This window comes from Canis aureus, chromosome 13 (genome assembly GCF_053574225.1).
Source record: "Canis aureus isolate CA01 chromosome 13, VMU_Caureus_v.1.0, whole genome shotgun sequence".
NCBI classification, from domain to species: domain Eukaryota; kingdom Metazoa; phylum Chordata; class Mammalia; order Carnivora; family Canidae; genus Canis; species Canis aureus.
Genome location: NC_135623.1, coordinates 58,758,047 through 58,784,278, shown reverse-complemented (window position 1 = coordinate 58,784,278; position 26,232 = coordinate 58,758,047). Strand labels below are relative to the sequence as shown.

At 45.3% G+C, this 26,232-nt stretch overlaps 1 protein-coding gene across 1 annotated transcript in view; it reads left to right on the top strand.

The window, feature by feature from the left end:
- Window positions 1-2,755: 2,755 nt before the first annotated feature.
- DCHS2 (dachsous cadherin-related 2) overlaps window positions 2,756-26,232 on the top strand; it is a 226,007-nt gene continuing 202,530 nt past the window's right edge. Inside the window, exon 1 of the mRNA XM_077844431.1 lies at window positions 2,756-4,711. Within this exon, the coding sequence (XP_077700557.1) occupies window positions 2,756-4,711 (1,956 nt within the window). The remainder of the gene's footprint in view (window positions 4,712-26,232) is intronic.

Here is a 26,232-nt window from a genome sequence, read left to right as displayed (position 1 = left end):
CATAGACTAGGTGGTTTATAAACAACAGAAATTTATTTCTTAGAGTTCTGGAGGCTGGAAGTCTGAGATTAGAGCATTGGCATGGTCAAGGAGATGGTCTGGGGAGAGCCCTCTTCCTGGTTGTGGACTGTTCACCTCTTGTGTCCTCACATGGTAGAGAGCAGACAGCAGCAAGCTCTCTCATGACTCTTATGATACTAATCCCATGACCTCACCTAATCCCCAAACCCCACCTCCTAATACCATCCCCTTGGGGAGAGGGGTGTGTAGGACAACAACATGTAGATTTTTTTTTTTTAATTGGAGTTCAATTTGCCAACATATAGCATAACACCCAGTGCTCATCCCATCAAGTGCCCCCCTAAGTGCCCGTCACTCAAGTCACCCCCACCCCCCGCCCACCTCCCTTTCACCATCCCCTGTTTATTTCCCAGAGTTAGGAGTCTCTCATGTTCTGTCTCCCTCTCTGATATTTCCCACTCATTTTTTCTCCTTTCCCCTTTATTCCCTTTCATTATTTTTTATATTCCCCAAATGAATGAGACCATAAAATGTTTGCCCTTCTCCGATTGACTGATTTCACTCAGCATAATACCCTCCAGTGTGGATTTTGCGGGAGACACAAACATTCAGTCCGTAGCAAATACCAAGATCAGAACAAAGGCACTATAACTGGATCCAGAGCGGTGGTATGAAATGAGGCTGGAAAGGTGGGTAGGGCCATGTTAGTTGTACAACTGGAAGGAGTCTCAATTATAACCCGAGTGTATTGGAAATATATTGGCAGGTTCTAAGCAGGGGGAGACATGATTTGAATTAGCTTTAAAAACAATAATCCAGATGCTTGGTTGAGAATTACTTCTAGGGGGGCAGGGCTAGAGACCCGGGACTAGTTCAAGTGAGATTAAAGAGGTTAAAGTGAAAGAAGATTCTAAAGACTTACAACTAGTCTCTCCTAAATGGTAAGGAGACCTCACTGGTGAAAGGCGGCTGGCTGTATTTTACCAATGTCTCCATTCACTTGCAACATATCTGCTATCAAATTGTCTCATTATTATTTTGTCAGAGGTAGAGATAATGGTGTAGAGGTGCCGTTATATATATATAAAACCCCCTTCCCCAAATATTAAAAGGCATTTTACTGTTGCTGCCAGAAACCATCATGCAGAGCTGTCGGTCCTCCTTAAAGGACAGCAACAGCATCTAGGAAATTAATGCTTCCCTTTGGCCTAAATGCAAAATTTGCAGAAACCATTGGCTACATAGGACCAGCCATTCTCAAGAAGGCAGAGAGTCCTTCCTCAGGCATTTTTTTTTATTCGAGGCCACTTATCAGTTTCTACCTATCGTTACAGATAATGGAAGAGGAAACCTGCGACTGGCAATTCATCGGCATTTTTCTTGGACTCCGGCAGAAGCTAGTTTCAGTGTCGTCCACAGCGGCCCTGGCCGCAAACTCCCTTGCTCAGAGGCGGTGGCGAAGTGCTGCAAGGTGGTCTGGCCTGAGCTGCCCCATTTTTCTGCCCATAAATCAGCATCGTAAAACACCCTGGAAGTGTTGGGATGGCGCTGAATGCATTGCAAAAAAAAAAACAAAAAAAAGTGTTCAGAAGCCAAATCTTTTGTCGTCATCGTCGGTGGCAGGGGGGAGTGACAAGCGGCTCACACGTCGCTGAGTAGTAGCGCGGCATAATAAAGCAGGGTCTGCACCATGTGTGTCACAGATTTCCCGGGGGTTCGCGAAGGTTTTCTTCCAAGTTCCGCCTCCCCCCCCCCCCCCGCCCCTTTGCAGCCATCCCGGCCCCAGCTGCGCGTCGGCCTTTGACTCCATCTGTCCTTCCGCTGGGGACGAGCCTCTCTCGCCAAATGGAGAACACAAGTTTGGCTCCCCAAAGTGATCGTAACCCCCGCCCTGTGCTCAGCCCGAGCCAAGCGTCAGGCCCGCCGAAGGCACCGTCCAGGGGACGGGGAGGCGGCGCCGAGGGGCTGCTGCTGTCGCCCCCCGCCCCGCGCCCCACCGCCGCTCCCACTGCGCGCCCCGCCTCCTGCGCTCCCCGCCCCTGGGTCCCCGGCCCGCGCGCAGGTTGGAGTCGTCCCCGCGTGCGCCGCGTCACCCGCGGGGAGGGGAGGGGAGGGCAGGGGAGGGGAGCGGAGGGCGGGGCCGGGTGGGGGCTGGAGCCCGGCGGTCCCCGGCGCCCCGCCACGCGGCGGGGACAGGCCGCCCCCGGAGCCGCAGACCCCGCCGCCGCCCCCCGCCCCCGCCCGGCGCCCGCACTCCCTCCCGCCCTCACTCCACCCCCTTCCCCGGCCCGACCCCCATCCGCTCCCTGTGTGTGCGCTTTAAATAATTTCATCCTTTTTGGCAAAAGAAATAATGCACCTGACTTTACCAGGGGGAAACAACGAGCCGAGCAGAACAAGGAACAGATGTAAAAGGAATAAAAGGAGAGAGAAAAGGAGATGAGAGTCCTTGAGAGGGCGCCAGGGGCCGGAGGGGTGGCTGCAGCGGCCGACGCAGCCGGAGCCTCCGGGGCTGCGTGAGGGCGGCCGGAGCCGTGGTCCCCCCTCGGCCGCGGACCGATCCTCGGCCCCTCGCGCTGTGCTGGGCGCCGGACACAGTCTTCTCCTGCGTGGCCCAGACGCCGAGGAGGCTCCCGGATCCCCCCCGCCCCCCCCTTCCCCCCTCCGCGGGCCGGCAGTTACCCGGGAGCCCGCCCGATTTGCCGGCGGAGAGATGAGCCCGCCCGGGCGGAGGATGGGCGACGGGCAGCCGCGGCCGGGGGGCCCCGCCGGGAAGCGCCCCGGGGTCCGCGGGCGGAGAGGGTCGCCCGGAGGGCTGCCGGGCGGCGGCGGCGGCGGCGCCCCCGGGGCCCAGCGCTTCCTGCTCGGGCTCTGCCTGCAAGCGGGGCTGTGGGCGGCCTCGGGGTCACCCGCCCAGGTGTTCAACCTCAGCCTCTCGGTGGACGAGGGGCTCCCTCCGGACACGCTGGTGGGCGACATCCGCGCGGGGCTGCCGGCCGCGCAGCAGCAGGAGGGGGGCGGCTTCTTCCTCTCGGAGGACTCGGACGACTCCCCGCTGCTGGACGACTTCCACGTGCACGCGGACACCGGCATCATCCGCACGGCGCGGCGCCTGGACCGCGAGCGGCGGGACCGCTACGGCTTCGCGGCCGCCACGCTGCTGGGCGCCGTGGTGCAGGTGGAGATCCGCGTCAACGACGTCAACGACCACTCGCCCCGCTTCCCCCGAGACTCGCTGCGGCTCGACGTGTCGGAGCTCAGCCCCCCGGGCACCGCCGTCCGCCTGCCGGGCGCCCACGACCCGGACGCCGGGCTGTTCGGCACGCAGGGCTACACCCTGCTGCAGCCGCCCGCCGCGCCCGGGGACCCCGCGGGGCCGTTCTTCCAGCTGCGCTACGGGACCCCGGGGTCGTCGCCCCCGGAGCCGCTGGACCTGGTGCTGCTGCGGCGCCTGGACCGCGAGGCGGCGGCGGCGCACGAGCTGCACATCGAGGCCTGGGACGGCGGCCGGCCACCGCGCACGGGCCACCTGCGCGTGGAGCTGCGCGTGCTGGACGAGAACGACAACCCGCCGGTGTTCGAGCGCGGCGAGTACCGCGCGGCCGTGCGGGAGGACGCCCCGCCGGGCGCCGAGGTCTGCCGCGTGCGCGCCACCGACCGCGACCTGGGGCGCAACGGCCTGGTGCGCTACAGCCTCCGCGCGCGCCAGGCGCCCTTCGCGGTGGAGGAGCTGAGCGGCGTGGTGCGGGTGCGCAGGCCGCTGGACCGCGAGGCGCAGGCCTGGCACCAGCTGCTGGTGGAGGCCCGCGACGGCGGCGCCCCGCCCGAGGTGGCCACCGTGCGCCTGTCGGTCGCCGTGCTCGACGTGAACGACAACCCGCCGGCCATTCACCTGCTCCTGCTCACCGACGGCGGCGCCGCGCGCGTCTCCGAGGGCGCCGCCCCGGGCGACTACGTGGCCCGCGTCTCGGTGTCGGACGCGGACGGCGACCCCGAGCCGCGCGAGGTGGGCCCCCGGGAGCCGGGCGCGGGCCCCGGAGGCGCGGGCGTCTCGCTGTCCTTGGAGGGCGGGGAGGGAGCCTTCGCGCTGCGCGCCGGGGGCTCCCCCGGGGTCTTCTTCCTCTGCGTCGCGGGGCCCCTGGACAGGGAGGCGCGCGACCTCTATGACTTGCGGCTGGTGGCCACGGACGCGGGCTCCCCGCCGCTGAGCGCGGAGGAGACGCTGCTGCTCCGGGTCGCCGACCTCAACGACCGGCCGCCGGTCTTCGGCAGGGAGCGCTACGTGGGCTCGGTGTCCGAGGCTGCAGCCCCGGGCACCGCCGTCCTGCGGGTCAGCGCCACCGACGCGGACGAGGCTGGCACAGACCACGCCCGGCTGCGCTACGCGCTGGTGCACCTGCCGGGTCGCTGCTCCCCGCGGGGCGCGCGGGCCCCCGGGGAGTGCGCGCCGGCCTTCGCTATCGATCCCGAAAGCGGCGTGATCAGCACCAGCCGGAGTCTGGACCGAGAGGTGCAGGAGGCGGTGGAGTTGAGAGTGGTAGCCCAAGACCTCGGAGCACCCCCGCTCTCTGCCACCTGCCTGGTGAGCATCACCGTGGACGACGTGAACGACAACGAGCCCGTCTTCCGGAGGCAGGTGTACAACGCCACCCTTGCGGAACATGCCCCAGTAGGACACTGCTTTTTGCAGGTGAGTGCGTCAGGGCCCCTGGACCCACCAACCTCTGGGTTCCGGGAAGGCCTGGGAAAGGGCGTGGGGGTGGGGGGCAAGATCAGGCCTGTCCAGGGAAGGAACGTTGTGATGCGGGTGGTCGTGTACCCTGGCTCCAAAAGCAAAGGGGGTTACCCCTCCACAGTGGGGTGAATGGGTGCCCTCTGGGCATCGAGCTGTTCTCCCAGGGCTGGCACTGAGTGCTCTCTAAGGTCCTCTCTACCTCACATGGTGTTGGGCTCCTGATTCTGCTTCAGGACGGACTCCCGGTTTCCTTCATGCTGGATATGTGCACCCACATGGGCTTGGAAGGAACCTCTCACTCTCAAGCAGTGTGCAGAAGGCAGTGCCTCTTATTTTTGGGCATCGTTGTGTGGGGAAATAAGGTGGTCCTCAAAAATTATTTTTTTTCCAGATAATAGTAACATACTTTAAGTACAGAAACTGAGTTACCATTTCCAGAGATTTACACATTTTGTACGTCCCTTAGAGGCTTACAAATGCTAGTTGAGGACATTAGGTCATTTTTTTTTTTTCTTTTTTTTAAATCAATGGTGGGTTGAGTTCCTCCAATGATGCTTTCAGGACTCTGAGAAGTAGCAGGCTCCATGATAAAATGGAGCTCTTTACCTTGCTTTTTGCAAATTCTGCATTTAAAATTCTGATCTCCTTCACTTTCAGAATGTAATTTGGCCTCTTCTAGCACCAGCCCTTATTGCTCCATCTTTTCTCTTTTCTCTTCTTTTCTTCCTTTCTTTTATCTCAAAGGAAGAGTTGACACACAAGGTTGTATTAGTTTCACGTGTACGATAAGGTGATTTGACAACTCCATACATTATACCACGCTCACAAGTGGAGCTACCATCTGTCACCATACAACACTATTGTAAAGTCATTGACTGCATTTCCCTATGTGATACCTTTTATCCCTGGAACTTCTATATTCAGTAACTGGAAGCCTGTACTTCCACTCCCTTTTACCTATTTTGCCCATCTCTCCACCCACCTCCCCTCTGGGTAGAAATTTAAATTGGTGCAGCCAATGTGGAAAACTGTATAGAGGTTCATTAAAAAACTACAAATAGAAATACCATATGATCCAGTAATTCCACTACTGGTAAAACAAAACAAAACAAAAACAAAAACACTAAATAGAAAAGATGTGTGTACCCTTCTGTTTATTGCAGCATTGTTTATAATAGCCAACATACAGAAGAACCTGAGGATCCATCAATAGGTAAATGGATAAAGAGGATGTGACACACACACACACATGCACACATATACACACGTTGGAATATTATTCAGCCATAAAAAAGAATGAGAGCTTGACTTTTGTGACAGCATGGATGAACCTAGAGGGTATTATGCTAAGTGAAAAAGTCAGACAGAGAAAGACAGATGCCATATGATTTCAATTATGTGTGGAATCTAAAAAAAATAAATGAGCAAACAAAGCAGAAACAGACCCATTTTCAGTTTCTTACCTGAGATAAGCCAGATTTTTAAGATTGATTTATTTACTCCAAGATAATTTGAATAAATACATACAGCCTGAGAGACTAACTCGTAAGTGAACCTCTAACGCTTTATTTGGCTCTTAGGCTGGGTTCTTTTAAGACCCCAACTGCTTTTTTACTGGTTCTTGGGGAAGACCTTAACTTTTGTAGGCTATGTCTTCAAATAATAACCTTTAGATGACTAAGATGCTACTATACTATAAAAAATGAGTTTCATGACTGCTTCCATCCTTTTAATCCGTTGGATCTGTGGGCCATAATAATCTCCATCTCTTTCTCTAGCATGACTGGCAGTTCTTTGAGTTGCTAAGTTATTCAGAGAAGTCTTGGGAATCAGTTAATGCTTGCTGCTGAGACAGACAATTCCACAAATGTCAGTGAGCAGCACAATGGAAGGTTATCTGTCTCTCAAGCAAAGTTTGACATGATGCAGATTGATCGGTCTTCCTCCAGCCAAGGTGGGGCCAGGCCTGGGAGTGACTTAGATCATGCCCACCGACGTCTCATTGGCCAGAGTTCAGCCCTGCGGCCTCAGGTGTACCCCAAAGGAGGCTGACGAATGTAAAGGAGCACATGGGATGCCAGTGTGCACCGATAGTTTCTGCCATGGGTTTCTAAAAATGAAGTCATAATAAGTGAGAAGTTAGACTAGATGATTTCTAAGATGTCTTCCATCTGGAAGACCTTGACCATCTTGGTATGAAACAGTGCAGCTTGGCTCCGTCTGAAGGAAAATAAGCAGGGTGGATTAATTGTGATTCCTTTGATTAGAACCTGTCTTTAGAGTTGTTTCTAAAATTATGAGATGATTCTGCTGTGAGGTGTGTTTATCCTGGTTTTGTGACTCAGTAGTAGCGGATCCATTAGGTGAGCTGAACTTGGCTCAAGTGTAGGACTACATCTCTAACTGCAAAAAAAAAAAAAAAGACCTTTTCTGTTTGCCAAATATTGCTGTAAATAGCACTAGATCGTGAAATTAGAATTTCTGGGAATTGCAGTGATCTAGCCCCTCAAGGTTGCAGAGACCCTCTTTATTCACTGGGTTCTCTGGTGGCCTTTCCCCAGCAGCTACGTGAACGTTCTGTGTTCTCTAAGTCCCCTAGCTGGCTCTGTCCCCTAACTTCCAGGGAAGCCTCACCAGGCATCTATTTATATATCTTCATTCCCTATCTTTCTTTATACCACTTTGTAAAAAAGGAAGCTTCCCAGGTAGCCTTTGGGTCTCATGGCCTCCCCTTTCTTCCAGGGTTTTGTTTAATTACATTATATCAGTCCTTACAACCCTACCTTCTTTCCATTGCTCTCCACCAGTTTTCTCCCTCTAGACTGCGTATGTGCTCAGTTCTCCTTTGTCTGAATCAAACAAAATCAAAATGAGAAGCAACAGGAAAAATAAAAAGTTCTTTCCTATATTCCTTGTAAGGGAATACCGTGTCACCTAATGAAACAAATCCTCGAACCTTCGAGATGTCTTGGCGGTCATCTCACATCACTGATCCTTGGGGTTCTCCCACTCTTGACACTGCCTTCTGCTGCCACCGCAGTGCTGTCCCCTAGTGCTGCCCGAACCCCTTTATAGTCTCATCCCCAGATCAGAACTTTACAAAGACTTTAAATGTGGGGCAGAGTGATGTAGGAGAGCCAGTAGCAGCCTGAGATAGGTGACCGACGGGACCAACGGGTTTTCACAACCTCGAAGGCACTCACCTGGATTCTTAATCTCTTGCTCCCCACTGTCCCCCATGTGAAGAGCCCCTTCCTCACCACCTACCCCTCAGGAGCTCCTTTCAGTATCTCCTTATGGTTAAGGCAGAGAGGGATTTCCACTCTGTAGAGATTCGAGGGTTGCCTCTCCAAATTCAGCATCTGGCCTGGAGGATTCTCTTTTTCCTTGGATTACTGTCAAGAAGACTGACTTCAGCGAAGTACAGTGATGTGAACTGTGCTTACAGGCTTTATCTCCAGCATTTATAGCTGAATCACAGAAGTGCCATAACAAGAATATTATCTCAGGCTTCCTCAAATACCATCACTGTGTTCATTCACTAATTCGCTTATTTAATCAAACAGCGACTCATTGAATAAACACACTATTCCATGAGCAAATGTTTACTGAGTACCTCCTTCATGCCAGGAACTGGTCTCAGTGCTGAGCATGCAGCGGTGCGCAGAGGGGCAAGGTCCCTGTGCTAGCAGAGCATGCGGTGGTGGCGGTGGGGGCAGTGGTGGTGGTGGTGGCAGGGGCTCTCTCTCACTTTCCCTCCCAGGCCAGTCCTCAGGAAGGAAGGACACCCGCCCCGCCTCCAAGAGCTCATCACTCCACAGCCCCCTGTCCTCACTTTCCCTCATCATTGTACTAAATCCTATCTCTCAAAAGGCAGCTGTGTTTTAAAATTTTAATCCAATCAGCTTTTCTGAATCATAAAGCACGTTGGACTGTGGCCCACTGCCTTATTCTTGAATGCTGCTCTTCTTTTGTCTACTGCCTTCTCTCTCCGCCTCTGTCTTGCCGGCCCCTCGTTTTCCTCTTGTGCCACCCCACTCAGTGTGCTGGGGGGGGGGATGGGGGTCTCTCCTCCCCTCGCTTCTCCTTTCCTATACCTTTTTCTATATATTCCTGGAACCGCTTCCCCCCTTCCCCCATCTACAGGGTCAGCCTCTCTTATAAACTCACATTAACATTTCTCTACCTTGCATGCATCTCTACCTGGATATATTTTTTGGCCCCTTAAAACTGACATTTCTCAAAGCAAAGTCATTTCCCTTCCAGGACTAGCTTCTATCTTTCTTATCTTTCAATCATTAGCTCTTTTTTGAAACTTGCCCATTTTTGTTCATGTGTCCTTTCCATGGGCGTTTTTTATGCATGTGGTATGTGTCTGTGTGTGTGGATTTGCTGTTTGTTGGGTGGTTGTGCTTTGTATTGTGGGAAGGTAAAGTACGAGGGTAAAGAGCATGATCATGTCTCAAACCAAACAGTTGGGTCAAAAGCAGGTCTGGAGATTCCAGCCTGGGGAGGTGGGAGGGGGCACCTGGCCGTGCTTGTTTGTTCCCTCTCTCTGTGTCTGACTTTGAGGAACCTGTCTAGGAAGGTGCCCCAGCCGTGGACGTTAAAGGTGGCATCTACCTCTGGGAAGACCCTGAGGAATGGGAGAGCCTGACTGCAACTGGGGTTCCATGGACCAGAAAGGACTAAACTGTATCTTGTTTCTGATCCATTTTATCTTTTAGGATTATTTCATTTTATTAAATATCTCCTGGCTGTTAGTAAAATGTTATTAAATGTGCTGGCTTTGTCTCAGCTGTACTATCGAGGTAAAAATGGAGAACCCCAAATGCCCCCTGGAGGTGGTGTGATTTAATGAAGGGTGATTAATTGGCTTTAGTCAAAGTGTCCTGGGCTAGTGGTCACTTTCCCCGAAGGCAGAAATCCACAAGGGATGCTGAGATAAAGTGGTTCTTACTATGGTGTGAGGCCCTTTCTCTCTGGGGCCTCTTCTAGTGCCTTTGGAAGTAATAGACTTTATTAAGAAAGATGTTTCCTGAATTCTTAGTGTCATCTCTGATTCCCCTGCACATTTGACCACAGGAGTTGCCATGGGCTTCAGTGTTTCTTACATCTGTCCCTTCATTTCATCTGTCCCACCCAGTGCCATCACCCTAGTTCTGTCCATCATCACTTCAGGTCCCAGATTGCCTATTCTTCAAACTGGAGAGACTTGTAGACATATTCTAAATGCCACTTCCTCCCACTAAATGCCTTGTCATTCATTCTGCTGTTTTTTTCTTTTTCTTTCTTTCTCTTTTTCAAAGATTTGTTTATTTATTTGAGAGAGAATGAGAGAGAGAGTGAGCGCACGTGTATGCAGGGTGAGGAAGGGCAGGGGGAAGGAGAGAGGGAATGTCAAGCAGACTCCCCACTGAGCGAGGAGCCTGATGTGGAGCTGGATCTCATGACCCTGAGATCACAACCTGAGCTGAAATCAAGTGTCAGACATTTAACTGACTGAGCCACCCAGGCGCCCCCACCCGCTCTTTTCTCAATGTTCTTCAGAGTGCTACAGTTGTTTACTTGTATTAGTATAAGGGCGGATTGTAAGTATCTTCTGGGGCTGCAGTTTAATGGTATTTGAGTCCCCTATAATTCTTGGTGTCCTCCATCTAATGTATTAGAAGATCAATAACCTTGTTGAACTGTATTGAAGAGTTACACAGAGAAAACAAATGCTAAGAGTTACTAGTCAGAGTTACTTTTTAATTTTTCACATTGCATCTGAGTGTGTATTAATTTTATTTTAAAACACATTTCCTCAATATAACTTATCATTGATCCTTTGGAATTTTACAGTCTGAATTGCATCGCTTATCCCTCACCTTACCACTACCATGCCCTTATTGTTGACCTTACACGCCTGCTTACATACTTGCATAGCATAGACCTGCTTTGATGGTATATACTTTGATCATATCACAGTATTACCCTTATGTGCACAATTGTATGATTGTCATCTTCTGGCTATTTTACGTATTTTCTTTTTTCCTTTTTCTTTTTTTCTTTTCCGGTTCTTTTAAATGGACCTGTCCTCTCTGCACACATGCATTGAAGCATGTTAGATTTCAACAGCAGTCATTTGCTCCTGACTCCAGGATATGTCTAGATAACCTGCCAACTGTAATCTTCCCCGATTATCCAACTCTTGCTGGCCTTATACCTTAGCTCCCAGCATGTGCCGTGTATGCCTCTGGCTCTGCTTTGATGACCTGTTTTAAGCACTGGAGATCAACTGTAGAATTCTCTCTTGGACTTCATTTTGATATCCGTCCTCTTCCTTTCCCCACACAGCTGCTACCCAAGACCCATCAGCTGGCTTATTTCCTTTCTCCTTTTCCTGCTTGGGAAAGGTGATCAGATGTAATATGTTTGGATGTGTTACAGGAAGGATATTGCCTAGAACCTGTGGGATGTGTCTCTAGTTATAGTCAACATTTAACTTGCCAGGAATTTGTCTAGTTCTTGGTTCTATAATTAAAGATAACTGATGTTACATGGTAGAGTGTTCATAGCTTTGAAGATTAAAATTAGGTTGCATGCAGTGATGAAAAACATAGGCAGACTATGGAGCTAGAGTGCCTGGATTTGAATCTCAGTTCCACTATCTCCTAGCACTGTGCCTCAGTTTCCTCCCCTGGAAAATACGGATAACACTAGTGTCAGCTTGATAGAGTTTTCATGTGGGTAATGAATTAATACATGTTTGCTTAGAATAATGCTTGACTCCTGGTAAGTACTTAATACGTTTTATATATTATTAAATGTTAGTAAGTAAGACTTCTAGAAAAGTTGCCTGATGTAGTTAGCAATCAGTCATTAAAAATGACATTTCAAATAAAGATTCTCTTGCTCTAAAAGTTGGAAGAGGAGCAGAAAAAAATTTGAATTGTGTATCGGGTTTTAGCTAGATGGATGTTTCTGGCAAGGAAAGTAAAAATCTGTTGTACTTAATTTGAACACTGGTAATGTCTTATGGGCCTGTGGATCCCACCTGTCTTAAGGAAGTTTCAGATGACCTCTTATTTTTTTTTAAATTTTTTTTAAATTTTTATTTATTTATGATAGTCACAGAGAGAGAGAGAGAGAGAGGCAGAGACACAGGCAGAGGGAGAAGCAGGCTCCATGCACCGGGAGCCCAACGCGGGACTCGATCCCGGGTCTCCAGGATCGCGCCCTGGGCCAAAGGCAGGCGCCAAACCGCTGCGCCACCCAGGGATCCCTCAGATGACTTCTTAATAGCAATCCTCCCCATTCCACCTCCCAGAAAGGCTATGAGGGTCTTTATCAGTTACTACTCTCTAGAGTCTTTTATTGGGAAAGCATGGAATGAGAGAGCACTGGATTTAGAGTCAGAATACCTGGGTTCCAACTCTGACTGTACCTCTATCTCTACTAACTCTTCTGGCCAGTTTCTCATCTGTGAAATGTGTATTAGTCAAAAACAAAAGTGTGTTTATACATTATGAGGAGTTGATTGACACAATTACAGAGACTGAGAAATCTCACAATCCCACAATCTGCCGTCTGCAAACTGAGGACACAGGAAAACCAGTGGTGTCATTCAGTCCAGGTCTGAAGGCCTGAGAACCAGGAGAACTGATGGTGCAAGTGCCAGTTAATGGGCAGAGGACTCAGGTCCCAGCTAATCCATTCAGGTCGAGAGACAACTCATCCCTCTTCCTCCTTTTCATTCTCTTCAGGCCTGGTTGATGCCCACACACCCTGGGGGGAGCATTCTGTTTTACTCATTCCCTCAATTCAAATATTGATGTCATCTGGAAGCCCCTCACAGACACACCCAGAAATCATGTTTAGCTTGACACCTGGACATCTCGCGGCCCAGTCAAGTTGACACATTAACCATTACATGCGAATTCATTCTAACAGCACATTTTTGTAAGGATTTAAGATAATATATACTATGTGGTAGGAAGTTTTTGGTATAGGAAGAGTTCAGGGATTTTGCAGGTGAAAGGTTCTTTATGCAGTATCTGGATGGAGGTTTCACTAGATATGCACCTTCTAGGGAGTCCTCTGCCCTCCTTAATGACATATGTTTTTATTTGCAGTCCTGTTTTGGAAGCATTCTACTGTAACTCTGCATTTTTTTTTTTTTTTGCATAAAGAAGTGTAATGCATTCCTAGCCATGATCACTTCCAAAAGAGCATCATTTAGGAAGGATTTCTGAAAGTTGTGATCAGTAAGATTTCCTTTCTCTGAGGATTGAAATTGACAATAAATTAATTTTATTAACACCTTGACACCAGACTTACACTAACAAGCCCTTTGCCTTCTAAATTATAAATTAAAAGTGAGCAACTATAGAAGTAATTTATACTTTCATAGCCCATTAGGGAAATTATGCTAGATCATTTTTAGAAATGCAAGGTTACTTCTTGAATCTCACTGAATTAAAATGTCTATTTAAAAGGATTTTGTGCTTTATGACACAGGTAGATCAGATGAATATTATGACCACTATCAATTTTAATTAGAACACTATTTAGGATTGCACAGTCCATGTGAACTGGGATGACCACCGTGTGTCTTGTTCCTGTAGTAAAGACATAGGAAGGGACGGCCCATAAAGGACTTGCAGTGTTTACCTAGAGTTTGGCCTTTGTTATGGAAGCAAACAAGAGAGATGGGAGGTTTTCGAGGAGTGATTGACATGTGTCAAGTGAGGTTTTAGGAAACTTTGTCTTGGGTTAGTAACAAGAAGAAGACAAGGAAACCAGGGAGGAGAGTCCCAACACAGTCTTGTAATAATCTCTATTCAGCCATGAGGGCCTGACCTGGGAGGGCAGGGGGCGGCGGTGGTGGTGGTAGTAGTGTAATATAATGGAAAGGGTGGCCTTAGAGGTGTCATAAAAGAAGAATTGGTACAACCTGAATAAGATATGAGGGGAGACGTGGTGGAGGAAATTAAAGATGGTGCCACCTTTTCAGTCTGGTTAGTGGGAGAAATAGGAAAACCTGGAGGTGAGAGTTTTGGGGGAAGGACGCTCACCCGGTTGAGTGTTGGGCATGTTGAGTATGGATTAAGGCCAGTAGTCCAGGAAGAGATGGCTTGATGGTTATGTAGATATTCAGAACCAAGGGCAGGAGAGAGCCTGAGTTTGGAGAGAGAAACTTGGAAGTCATTCGAGGGGAGGTGATAATCAAAGCTGTGGAAGTGGAAGTGAAGATACTGAGAAGAGTTAATGGCTTAGGACTCTGGCTGGGACAAGGGTCTTGCCACTCATATGTGGTGGGAGGCCAGGTCTCTGTGCTGCTACTGCTGTTTCATTTGCTTGGTCTCCTCAGCCTAGTGGACCAGACCCCAGAGAGCGCACCTCACCCTTAACCTGTCTTCTGAGCTGCGGCCTCTCGAATACTCAGCCTCTCTCACACTGCCAGGCACTAAGTGAGGCACATGCTCTGGCTGTGCTCTTTTCTCTACTCTGCTGTCTTTCCTTCCCACAGACCTCCCTGTCAGCCCCCCATATGCATTTTAGCCATTTTTGTCTCCATTGTAACTCTTGCCACTCAGCCGAACTGGTCTTATATTTTCCCATTTGGCCTAATATTGAGGTCTTTTGTTGTTACTTCTACTCCAGGAACCCTCTCCCATAGCCAGACTCTATTAGCCTAGAATCATCTAGAACCACTCCTCTCAGCTGTGCGTATTCCAGTCTCTGATCATAGCCTCCTAGCATTTCAGCTCTCTCAGTCTTTGATTTAATTTACATTTATTTTTTGAACCTAGATCTTTTTCTTAGGCCCCTTGTCTTCCTTTCCTTTCTTTAGATATCAGCCCCCTCCTTGCTTTAGTTCTTTCTCTGTCCAGCTAGGATTCCTGGATGAGCCCTACTAACCCTTGTTCTTCTATACCTGTGCGCATACTATTTATGGTGGATCAGTAGTATATCCAGTGATATGCTTTCCCCCCACACTTGCCCCATGGAGCGCTGCTGGAGTAATTCTTAATGATGGTTGGTTCCATTGTAAGTGTGTGGTATGAGCTGGGTCCTCAGGACTGCTGGGCAATCTTGTCTTCCTCTTGGCATCTCTCCCACAGTTTCACTCTCTGTGAGTATCATATCTTCTCCCTTTTCTCTTACAGGTAATCATACCTCCTACTCAGTAGATTCCAGAAGGTGAAAACTTGCTTGTGTTTTGCCTCCCACAATCAGACTTTCCTGTCACTGTACCATCCAGTCCGCAAGGACTAGGTGGCTCTCCTCTGTCCAAATCAAACCCATTCATGGCTTCTCCATACTTCACCTCTTCCATCTTTTCTGACATTGCTTCTCAATTATGCCTTTTTATCCCTGCCTCTCTACTCTTCCCTTCTCTTTAGCATATACTGTGCCTCTCCTCTTATTGGCAGTGTGTACAAACCAAGTCTGTGGACATGTTGCCCCAGTTTGCTCAACTTCCTACCTCAGCGCCCTATAATGATCAAGTTTGCCACCTGTTGGCACATCTCTTTTTGGACCTAGCCATAAGTTAAGAACCCTTTTCCACTTGGAGAAGTGTTCTGGAAATTTCTGCTGCTGTCTTTAGTATCTCGTGTCCCTTGATGATGGATTGAACACCTCTAGAGCTAAAGTGGTCTTCTTCAGCATCTGCTAGGATAATGAAGTTGTGAAGAAACTGTAGTCCCAAGTGTGTGGAGGCGTTCTAGTTCTCATTATTTCCAGGTGTCCTTGAGTTGAACAGAAGAAGAGTGATCTAGTGGATAAAAGTGTGTACTTGGAGCCAGGCAGAACTGTTTTTTTTTTAAAGATTTTATTTACTTATTCATGAGAGATACACAGGGAGTGAGGGGGGCAGAGACACAGGCAGAAGGAGAAGCAGGCTCCACACAGGGAGCCCGATGTGGGACTCGATCCCAGGACCCCAGGATCATGCCCTGGGCTGAAGGCAGGTGCTAAACTGCTGAGCCACTCAGGGGTCCCCCAGAACTGGGTTTAAATTTTAGCTCTGTCCCTTAGTAGCTTAACTTGGAGCAAGTTGCCATACCTTTGGAAGCCTCAGTTTCTCATTCATAAAATAGGGATGATAAGAGGATCTACCTCATAAGGTAATTGTGGGGATTGAAGGAGATGATGACTATCCAGTGCATAGAGCAGTGCTTGGCACGTAGTAAACTCCCTAGAAAGTTTATTATTTGTACCTTCACTTTTATTTGATTAAACTGAGAGGCTAAGTGAGAGTGGAAGAAATAAATGTCAGTCTTTTGTTTTAAAGATCTCAATGACTAGTGTTAAATGGCTAGAGAAATATGATCCTGAACCTCAAATGACATTCTGGGAAAGTGTACTGGCTTATTTATTACATAGCGTTTCAGTCCCAAATTTAGTCTGGTTTTTACCATGGAGAATCAGAAGGACCATGTGAGCCATGAGGATACCTTCACCTTCTTGATATAAAGTGAAGATTAGCCTGAGTATCTTGTTCCTGACAGTCTCCCGTGGTTCACGTCTGGTCATACTTGTCAGTTCTCCAGCTTTTACTCTGGACACTTCTCTGGCCTTCCAAGGTCAGGGGCATTTTTAAAGAAAAAGGCACCACTAGGTTTTGTTTGGCTGCACCTGTCTCCGGAGAGGTAAGTTATCCCAGTGAGGGAGAAAAGCATTGACTTCCTGGAACGTGGCTGACTGTAGTCTTCATTTTTTAATTGGTTGAACTTCTCCTTCTCATTCAGGAGTAGAAGTGGGGCAAAGGGAAGAAAGGGATGCCTTGTATTTACTTTCAGTTAAAGAGGAACACTATCATTTTTAATAACTTTTATTTTTTTATTTTTTTTAAAGATTCATACCTTTATTGTATTTTTTTCAAGATTTATTTATTCATGATAGACAGAGAGAGAGAGAGAGAGAGAGAGGCAGAGAGAGAAGCAGGCTCCATGCTGGGATCCTGATGTGGGACTCGATCCCGAGACTCCAGGATCGCGCCCTGGGCCAAAGGCAGGCGCCAAACCGCCGAGCCACCCAGGAATCCCCTTTTAGTAACCTTTAACTAGCACACTACTTCAGCATGGACTAAGAGTAAAATAAAGTCACTGGGTGATTTTGAATAATTTTATTTATTGTAGGAAATTTACCAACAGGATAAAAAGACATCAATTAAAATTTATTTGTCTACCTTCTTTAAGAAAGCTGAACAACATAAATCATTCCTTAAAAGTTCTTTTGCACACAAAATAGGAGACTTAGTGTTAAAATATTGTTAGAATATTCAAGTAAATTTTTCAGTTGTATTTTATTTTATTTTTATTTTTTAAAAAGATTTTATTTATTTATTTATTTGAGAGACACAGAGAGAGTGTGCACGAGCAGAGGGAAGGGGCAAAGAGAAAGGGAGAAGCAGACTTCCCCATCATGACCTGAGCCAAAGTCAGACGCTTAACTGACTGAGCCCCTGATTGTATTTTAATATGCTGTGTGTACATTTGATATATCGAGATCAAGGAAGTTATTTTTTATGCTCACTTTTAGAAATTGAAACTTGTGTTTTCCATTTTAAATCATGGTAGTAATTTTTAATTGTTGCATTTTTTCTATGCTATTATTGGCTTACTTCATACTAATTCCTCAGACCAGAAAATACCATCTACTTGGTATGCTTTTGGAAAATGTAGTGTGGCAAAAAACAAGGAGGATCTATAGCATAGCTTTGTGTTCACAAGGATAGCAAAGAGAAGAGAACAAAAGAGAACTTGAGGCAATTTGTGATCAGTTTGGATACTGACGGTTGATCCCAAAATTCTGTTCAAGAGACTGTTCTCCACCTTTAAAAGTTCTTCTGGTCTGATTATCCTGAGGCTCTTTTGTTCTTCATTTCAGTTAGCTCTGTAGGCATAGCCATTGTTCTGATTATATTTTCAAGAGATTAAATATCATTTCCAGCCTCACCATAAATGGACTTAAACACTATTTGATTTTTAACGGTTGTCTCCAAAGAAACTTCCTGGGTTGTATACTCCACTTGATGTCTGCATTTGGAAGCACAGAGGACATTATTGTTTACATAGAGCTTGACTTGTCTAGTTCTTCAGAGTGTCTGCTATAAAAGAAACAAGTCAGGAGGTAAAGAGCAATCTAAGCACATGCCTGTTTACTTTCCTTTGAAGTATAGATTGTTTTAAGTACTGAACTGTTAAAAAAAATACAAAGGCTGTCCTGTTGCATTGCATATAAACAAGAACACAATATTTCAGTGCTGGCAGCTACTCTGTTTCCTGGACTCATCTCACAAGAATTTTTATATGATATTCTTCTTGTGTAGAATCTGATTGGCATGCTTATGTCTACTCCATTTTCATTGCCTTTGTCAGTGACCAGCACAAAGAAGAGAGTGATGGGAAGTGCAATTTATAATGTTTGACAGTACTCTAGGTAAATTTGCTTACTTGCATTAAAAATATAGATTCTGTGTATATGACAGCATACTCCTCATACCACAAGATGCATTTGATAAGCTTATCTTGAGTCTTGAATCTTAGTACATTTTAAAGGAAGGACAACTCTTTTTTGGAACCTGGTAATAGTTTTGCTACATACACAGAGGGGCATGATTGTGCTCTTACTCTGATTCATAATATCTTAAAAATAATGCTATTATTTCTCTAAATGCATTTTAACCTATGAAGTGCAGTTAGTGTTTTCATCTGTAATTTGTGAAGATAGCTGATCTATTTTTTTTTTAATGAGAAAGTTAAGCTTGTTCCACATATGTAGAAGAATCTTTCTAGAGGTTGCTTTTCCTTTATTTTAAGGTGTTTTTTCCCCTCCTACTTCATTCTTTCTATTCTGTGTTCTTGAGATTTCATATACACATATGTTAAACTTTTTGATCTGAGGCCTTGAGGTGCTGTTCATTCTCCTTTTCAGTAACTCTCCTTCTGTTCTTCAGACCAGGTGGTTTCTGTTGCTTTATTTCATTCTGTTGTTAAGAATTTTTTTTTTAACATTTTAGATGTTTTTTTTCATTTGTAGAATTTCATTTTATTGTTTTATAGTTTGTGTTTCCTCTGCTGATATTCGCTATCTTTTTGTTCATTACAAGAGTGTCTTTCCCTAGAATAGCTGCCTTAGAGCCATTGTCTGTGAGTTCCAACATCTGAATAATCCTGGATTGTTTTGTTTTTTCCCCTTGGAAATAGATCACATTTTCCTAACTATTCATATGCTGAATAATTTTGCAGTATTTTCTGGATATTGTGTATGTTATTGTGGATATTCTGGATTCTGTTATGTTTTTCAGAATAGAGTTGATATTTTTGTTTCAGCAGGCAATTAACTCAGTTGGACTCATACTGCAAATGCCTGGTGCCAGTACAGATCTCATTTCAGTTCTGCTTTTTCTTAACTGGGTTATTTGCAATCTGCCCCACTCATGTGTAGTTTAGGGTCAGTGAGAGATTTGGGCAGAGTATATATACAGAATTTGGGGCTTGCCTGGAAGGCTTTCTCTCATCTGGGATTTCCCTTCCACTTTCTTTATAAAGATATATATATCTTTATATATCTTTATATATATATCTTATATATATATATTATGATATATATCTTTTATATATATTTATACATATTTATATATAATTTATTTATATATATTTATATATATTTTATTTATTTATTCATGAGAGACACAGAGAGAGAGGGGCAGAGACACAGGGAGAGGGCTCCATGCAGGGAGCCCGACGTGGACTCGATCCCGGGTCTCCAGGATCACGCCCTGGGCTGAAGGCAGTGCTCAACCACTGAGCCACCTGGGCTGCCCTCCCTTCCACTTTCTTAATGGCTATGGTTGCCTGAATTCTGTGTTAAAGTTCTTCAGTTCAGAAATGCATGTCTTTGTTGGTGATTTAGTCACCTTGATTGATGCCTTGACTGATACCTATCATTAGGTAGCAGGCCAAAATGATGATGATGATGATGATGATGATGATGATGATGATGATTAGATGTAAAAATGAGAAACTCATTTTATATCAGTCCATTCTTCCAGTTCTGACTACCTGTGAAAATCTGACTACTTTTTTCAGTCCTTAGAATGTTCAGGTATTTTTTATTCCATTTCACTCAGTTTACAGTTGTTGCATACAAAAGAATAGGTTTTTTGGAGCATAATGGGTCATACCAGAAGCATAACCCCTGTTCTTTCCCTAAACTCAAATCTCTATTAATTTCAATGAGATTCAGATGATTAAGACTTAATGGTAAAAGCCTTTTGAAAATAAAGCCTGTAGAATTTTGTTCTCAGATTATGAATGAGTGGCAGCTAATGTGTTCAACTACAAAGGTTTACTGATTCAGCGTTTCACAGATTAATGTTAGTGATAGTAAATGTTAACAGTTTAAAATCACTTAAATGTACTTTAGTTTTACCCAGACTCAACAAATAATTTCATGTATTTATAATTCTATAATTATAATTGAACAAATAATAATCCTTCATGAAAATGTGGTGATGGAAATCAACTCCGTGAGTTATCTGATATTTCCCATCATTGAATTTGGCTAAGATCTGTGTGGAATAGAATTTACAGTGACCCATTTGAGGAAAATCAGTTCTTCACAAGCCCTGTCCAAATGCAAACAACTAGGATCATTAAGACCAGGTTTTTACATTTCATGCCAGAGAATTTTTAAAAATCTATTTTATCTATATCCCCTCCCACTACCCCACTTTGGCAAACACCAATTTATTCTTTGTATCTAATAGTCTGTTTTCTCATTGGTCTCTTTTTTCTTTGTTTTGTTTGAGAAACTTTAGTCTAAGTAGAAATTCATTTCCTATGTTTCTCTTTTTTAAATCAAGGCTTTGAGCCCAAATACCTCACAGTCATCTTTTACCAAGTACATTGTCCTCTTATCATGTATCTGATAGAAACACATTTCCTTTGATAAGTGATTTCTTTCAAAATCTGTAACACAGATCTGATTATATTACTCATGCTTTAAAGACTTCAATGACTTTGCACTCGTTGTAAGATCAAGTTCAAAATCCTTGCTTAATCCATTCTGCCTGCCTTTCTATCCTTGTTCCAAGGACCTCTCCTCAATTCATTCATATTTCATGAAGGCACCCTGCTCTATCTCACCTCAGGCCTTTTTACTGTGTTATATACTGAATGCTTGTCTTGTGTTGAAACTCTTATGTTGAAGCCCTAACCCCCACAGTGTGATGGTACTGGAAGGTGGGGCCTTTGGGAAGTAATTTAATTTAGATGTAGTTGTGGGGTAGCCCCACCCAGTGGGATTAATGTCCTTGTGAGAAGAAGGAAGAGCAAAAGAAACCAGCAACAAAATGAAAAGGCAGCCTACTGAATGGGAGAAAATATTTGCAAACCATCTATCTGATAAGGGGATAATATTCAAAATATATAAAAAACCTTATGTCTCTCAATAGCAGAGCAACTTGATTTAAAAAATATGCAGAAGACCTGAACAGACATTTTTCCAAAGAAGATGTGTGGATGGGCAACAGGTACATGAAGAGATGCTCAACATCATTAATTATCAGGGAAATGCCAATCAAAACCACAGTGAGATATCTATCACTTAATACATGTTAGAATGGCTAAAATAAAAAAAGATAAGAAATAACAAGTGTTGGCAGGGATGTGGAGAAAAGGGTGTATCCTTGTGCTCTGTTAGTAGGAATGAAAATTGGTGCAGCCACTATGGAATACATTATGGAGATTACTCAAAAAATTAAAAATAGAACTACCTTATGATCCAACAATTCTCTTTCTGGGTATTTATCTGAAGAAAACAAAAGCATTAATTTGAAAAGATGTCTTCATCCTGTGTTCATTGCCTGTTATTTACAACAGCCAAGATATGCAAAGAGCCTAGGTGTCCATCAACACGTGAATGGTTAAAGAAATTGTAGTGTATATATACCCAATGGAATATTATTCAGCCATTAAAAAAGAATGAAATATTGTCACTTGCAGTAGTAAGGATGGGCCTCAAAGACATTATGCTAAGTGAAATATATTGAAAAAAGAAACACAAATACCACATGATCTCTCTTATATGTGGAATCTAAAAAGCGTACAAAAACAAACAAACAAAAAGCAGACAAAAACAAACTGAGCTCTTATAGAGAATAAATTGATGTCAGAGGCAAGGGGGAGGATAGGAGAAATGAGTGAACTTTTTGTTGTTGTTGTTTAAATAAATTGAATAATTTATAATTAAAAAAGAAAAATGAAAAGATCAGAGCTTGTTCTCCCCATCATGGGAGGAAAGAGTGGGAAGAGGGCTCTCACTGGGACTGGACTATGCTGGCACTCTGATCTCAGGCTCCCACCCCCAGAGTTGGAAGAAATGAATTTTTCTTTTTAAAGTCAGCCAGTCCATGGTATTTTATTATAGCAGCCTGAACTAAGACCCTAGTTCTTCTCTTTGCTTGCAATATTCTATCTTAGTCCCCTCTGCTATGGGTCTCCCTTCTCCCACTACTCTTTTTGGCTCCATGAAAATATCATGTCCTCAGGAAGTCTTCCTTGACCATCTAAGTCCCACCACTGTTAATTAAGTCCTGTCTTGTAAACACCCATAGATTATATTCATTATGCAATAAACCTCTTTCCTAGCACACCTCATATAGGTAACCCATGTGGTAGCTCTCCTGCTCATTATAAGCTTCGTGAGATCACGGTAGAAGCTTAGCTTATCTGTCTTGCTTACTGCTAAGTGTTTACTAAAATGCTCAGCACATAATAACAGTAAGATTTGTCCCATGATAACATGAAACAACCTGCATGGTACCCACGTAGAGTGTTGACTGCTTCAGGAATTGAGCATATCCTACAGCATTCTTATGACTTTCTGAAAAGCATGTCATTGAAACATCTACCATAAACATTGTAATACAGTTAGACAGTTAATATCCTGTTTATGTTGTAATTTAGTACCAGACAATTCTCATTTCATGTAAAAAACATGATCTTTGTCAGTGCCTCTTTTCACTCTTAGAATATGAAGCTATGAATTTTGCATATTTGCAGAAATACTACTAGAGTCTTTTTGATTCTTAAATGTCTCCAAGTTAACAATCTACAGGTTAGTCCTTTAATCTGTCTTTAAAGATACTCATGTATACACACACACACACACACACACACACACACATAGTTATCCAAAGAAATAAGGAATTAATTTAGGAATGTAGCAATATTTTAATTTTTTAGTTTATTCTGTCTATTATCTAACTTGAAAAATAAACCAGTTTGAAATTAAAAAAAAAAAAAGAGCGATTACAGAAGATATATTTCCTCTTCTTTTTTTGGAGGAATGCCAATACTGTAAAGCACTTTTCCAAATCCTTTCAAGCAGAATATGAGCTGGTTTATTAATAGTTATATGCTCAGTGGGAGACAGCGAGAGGAAAGAATACAGATAGATTTGGGTCCGTCTGGCTCTGCATATTATAAGGTGTTTTTTGAACCGCATTGTATTCATCTGGTAAATGGGATAATAATATGTACTTTTAAGGGTTATTATTTCAAACACTATCACACACTAAGCACTTAAGAAGTCAAGACTACTTCTTACAAGTGGAAGCATGTTAACTCAATCACCCATTATTCTTAGGACTGTTCTTCACCGACTGGGTGATTTCTGCACAAAGCAATGCAGAAAATATTTACTATATAACAACAAATGGAATACAAGTCCCCCCTCTGCAGGAATAGTTTTTCTTATAACTGTTCATTTTGTGCTAACAAATGATGAGACTGGGCATGGCCACAAATGATACATCATAATCCTGAGAAAAATGAATTCAAGTCATGGCTGCATTATAAGCAGGAAAGTGTGGCCAATTTACTCCTTTATGATTTCAGCTTATTAACTATATGAACTTACCCTTAATTTTATATTGCTCTCCAAGGGCGACTTTATGGCTTTGATGGGCCGAGTTCTACAGTATGGATATGTAAGATCCAGAGCTACTCTGATAGCAAGGGTTGAGTTAATTATTTTTTAAATCTATTTTCATTCCAGTTTGGTTAAAGTACAGTGTTCTGTTAGTTTCAGGTGTGCAATAGAGTGATTCAACAATTCTTTACATTACGCAGTGCTCATCATGGTAAGTGTAGTCTTAATCACCATCACCGATTTTATCTATCCTCACCCACCTCCCCTGTGGTAACCACCAGTTTGTTGCCTGTGGCTGAAGGCTCTGGTTAAAATTGCACATTTTTTTTCTCCTTTTTTATTTTGTTGGGTTTGATATACTAAGTGTAGAATAAATATGTGAGTCGATAGAAGGAGTTAAGTACATTCACTCCTTTGATATTTACAAGGAAAGAACCAACTTCATCCCCATGTTGAAAAATAATTATACCTGGAAATTATGATAATGTAATAGTGATTTTTTAAATTATTAGCATATTAATTTCATTATAATTGGAATATCAGAATGTAACATTAACTATGACTTTTTGCTTTTGGTTTCATTGTTCAACTGATTTACAACTTGAGGAAAACTGAAAAAACGCTAATCTAAAAACCGATTCATTTTTTAATATTTTCCCTACAGAAAAAAACAGGCCCATAAAAATAGCTCATAATAAACATATATTGAATGCTTACTCCGTGCCAGGTAGCGCCTTAAGCAATGTGTGTGGGTTACTTGTTCATCCTCACAACACCCCACGTGGGAGGCACTATTATCATCTCCATCCTGCGGATAAGAAAACTCAGGAGCTGAGAACTTACGTATTTTGTCTAAGGTTCTGGAGCTAGTGAGGGGCAGAGTGTCTCAGGTCAAGCTCTCTGGAAACAGATGCTAAGGAGACTTGCATGGAAGGGGTCCCCAGGAACAACACCCCAAGGCAGGAGGGAGCAGAAGGGGGAGGTGGAGCATGAGGTGGAGACAGCAGACCTCAGCCTGTCCTCTAGGGAGCCTTGGGCTGGAGGAGCCCTTCAGCTCTGTCCTGAGTTGGGCCTTGGGAAGGAGCAGAGCCATGAATGAGGCAGCTCTCTCTGGCTGAGGGTGGGTCCTGAGTAGACACTGTGTCACCAGCTCTCCAGCAGCTGGGGGAATGAGTGTCTGGGGCCTGCACGGGACTCTTGGGGGTCCATCCCACCACCCACTCAGCCCTCCTGTGGCTGTGACCTTGTTTGGAAACAGGGACTTTGCAGATAGATGAGAAGGCCTCCAGATGAGATCATACTGGATGGGTGGCTCCTAGATCCAATACCCGGTGTCATAAGAGAAAAGAGAAGGAGGTTTGACAAACCAGGGGGCAAGGCAGTGGGAAGGAGGCAGAGACTGAGTCATGCTGCCGCACACTGAGAAACGCTGGAGCTGCCAGGAGCCAGAAAAGGCAAGGAGGGATGGCTCTTCAGAGGGAGCATGGCCCTGCTGATACCTTGATGTCAGACTCCTGGCACCCTTCCAGAACTGTGGGAGAGTGAGGTCCTGTATGAAGCTCCTCAGTTGGAGGGACTTGATTATGGCAGTTCCAGGAAATATAGAAACCTTTGTGCTCTTGGGCCCATTGGCTTCCTGTAATAAGTTCATCCCATCTGGGAAGGGCTCCTCCAGGCTTCTAGTTGGTTCCTTTCACTGAGGAGACTTAACATAGGAAGACCAGTGGGAGAAGCCCTAACCCTGCTTGTGCTGCCGTTGGTGTTCTTACTGTAACTGATCCCCAGCACCTGGCCTCTTCTACCGCCCATTCTAGAATCACCTCACACTCACCAACACCTATTGCCTCCCTTGGTCAAGGTGCTGTGACCCCGCCCTCCAACCCTGAAGGGTCTCGCGTCTCTGATTGCCATAACCCTTCTCAGGCTGCATCTGCTGCTTCTGTCCAGCTGGTAGCAGAGTTGGGCAAGGCAGTACCAAAAATTATTTCAGTTTATGTCCCGAGTGGCAAGGGTTTTCCCTCCTATCCTCACTGGGTACTATCAGCTCTGGCCCCGAATGATCCGTGTCAGTTCCTGCTGTCAGGGTAGCAGCTTCTTTCCTTGCTGCTGCTCCCTTGGCACCGGGAGGCTGAAGTGACCCAACATCAACCTAAACTTAGTGCCATGGGGTTATCACCGTATCCTGCGAGGAAGTGCTCCCTCGCCTAGGGGAGCCTGGGTCTCTACACATATGGAGCCCAGGGTCAGGGGCGTGGTTGGTGGTGGTCACTGTTTCTTTTACTTGGAGGTGGACTGGTCAGTAGAACCAGCAGCACTGAAGGACTGCTTTGAAGTAACTACAGACTTAGAATTTCTGGAGCAGTGGCTGAAGAAGTGATGGAGTCCATCTCGTCAACCTTCCTCATGTTGAAGCTTATTTAATTACTTATTTGAGAGAGAGAGAGAGAGAGAGAGAGAGAGAGAGAGAGAATGCATGTGTGCACAAGCAGGAGGGGCAGAGGGAGAAGCAGACTCCCCACTGAGCAGGGAGCCCCACTTTGGCC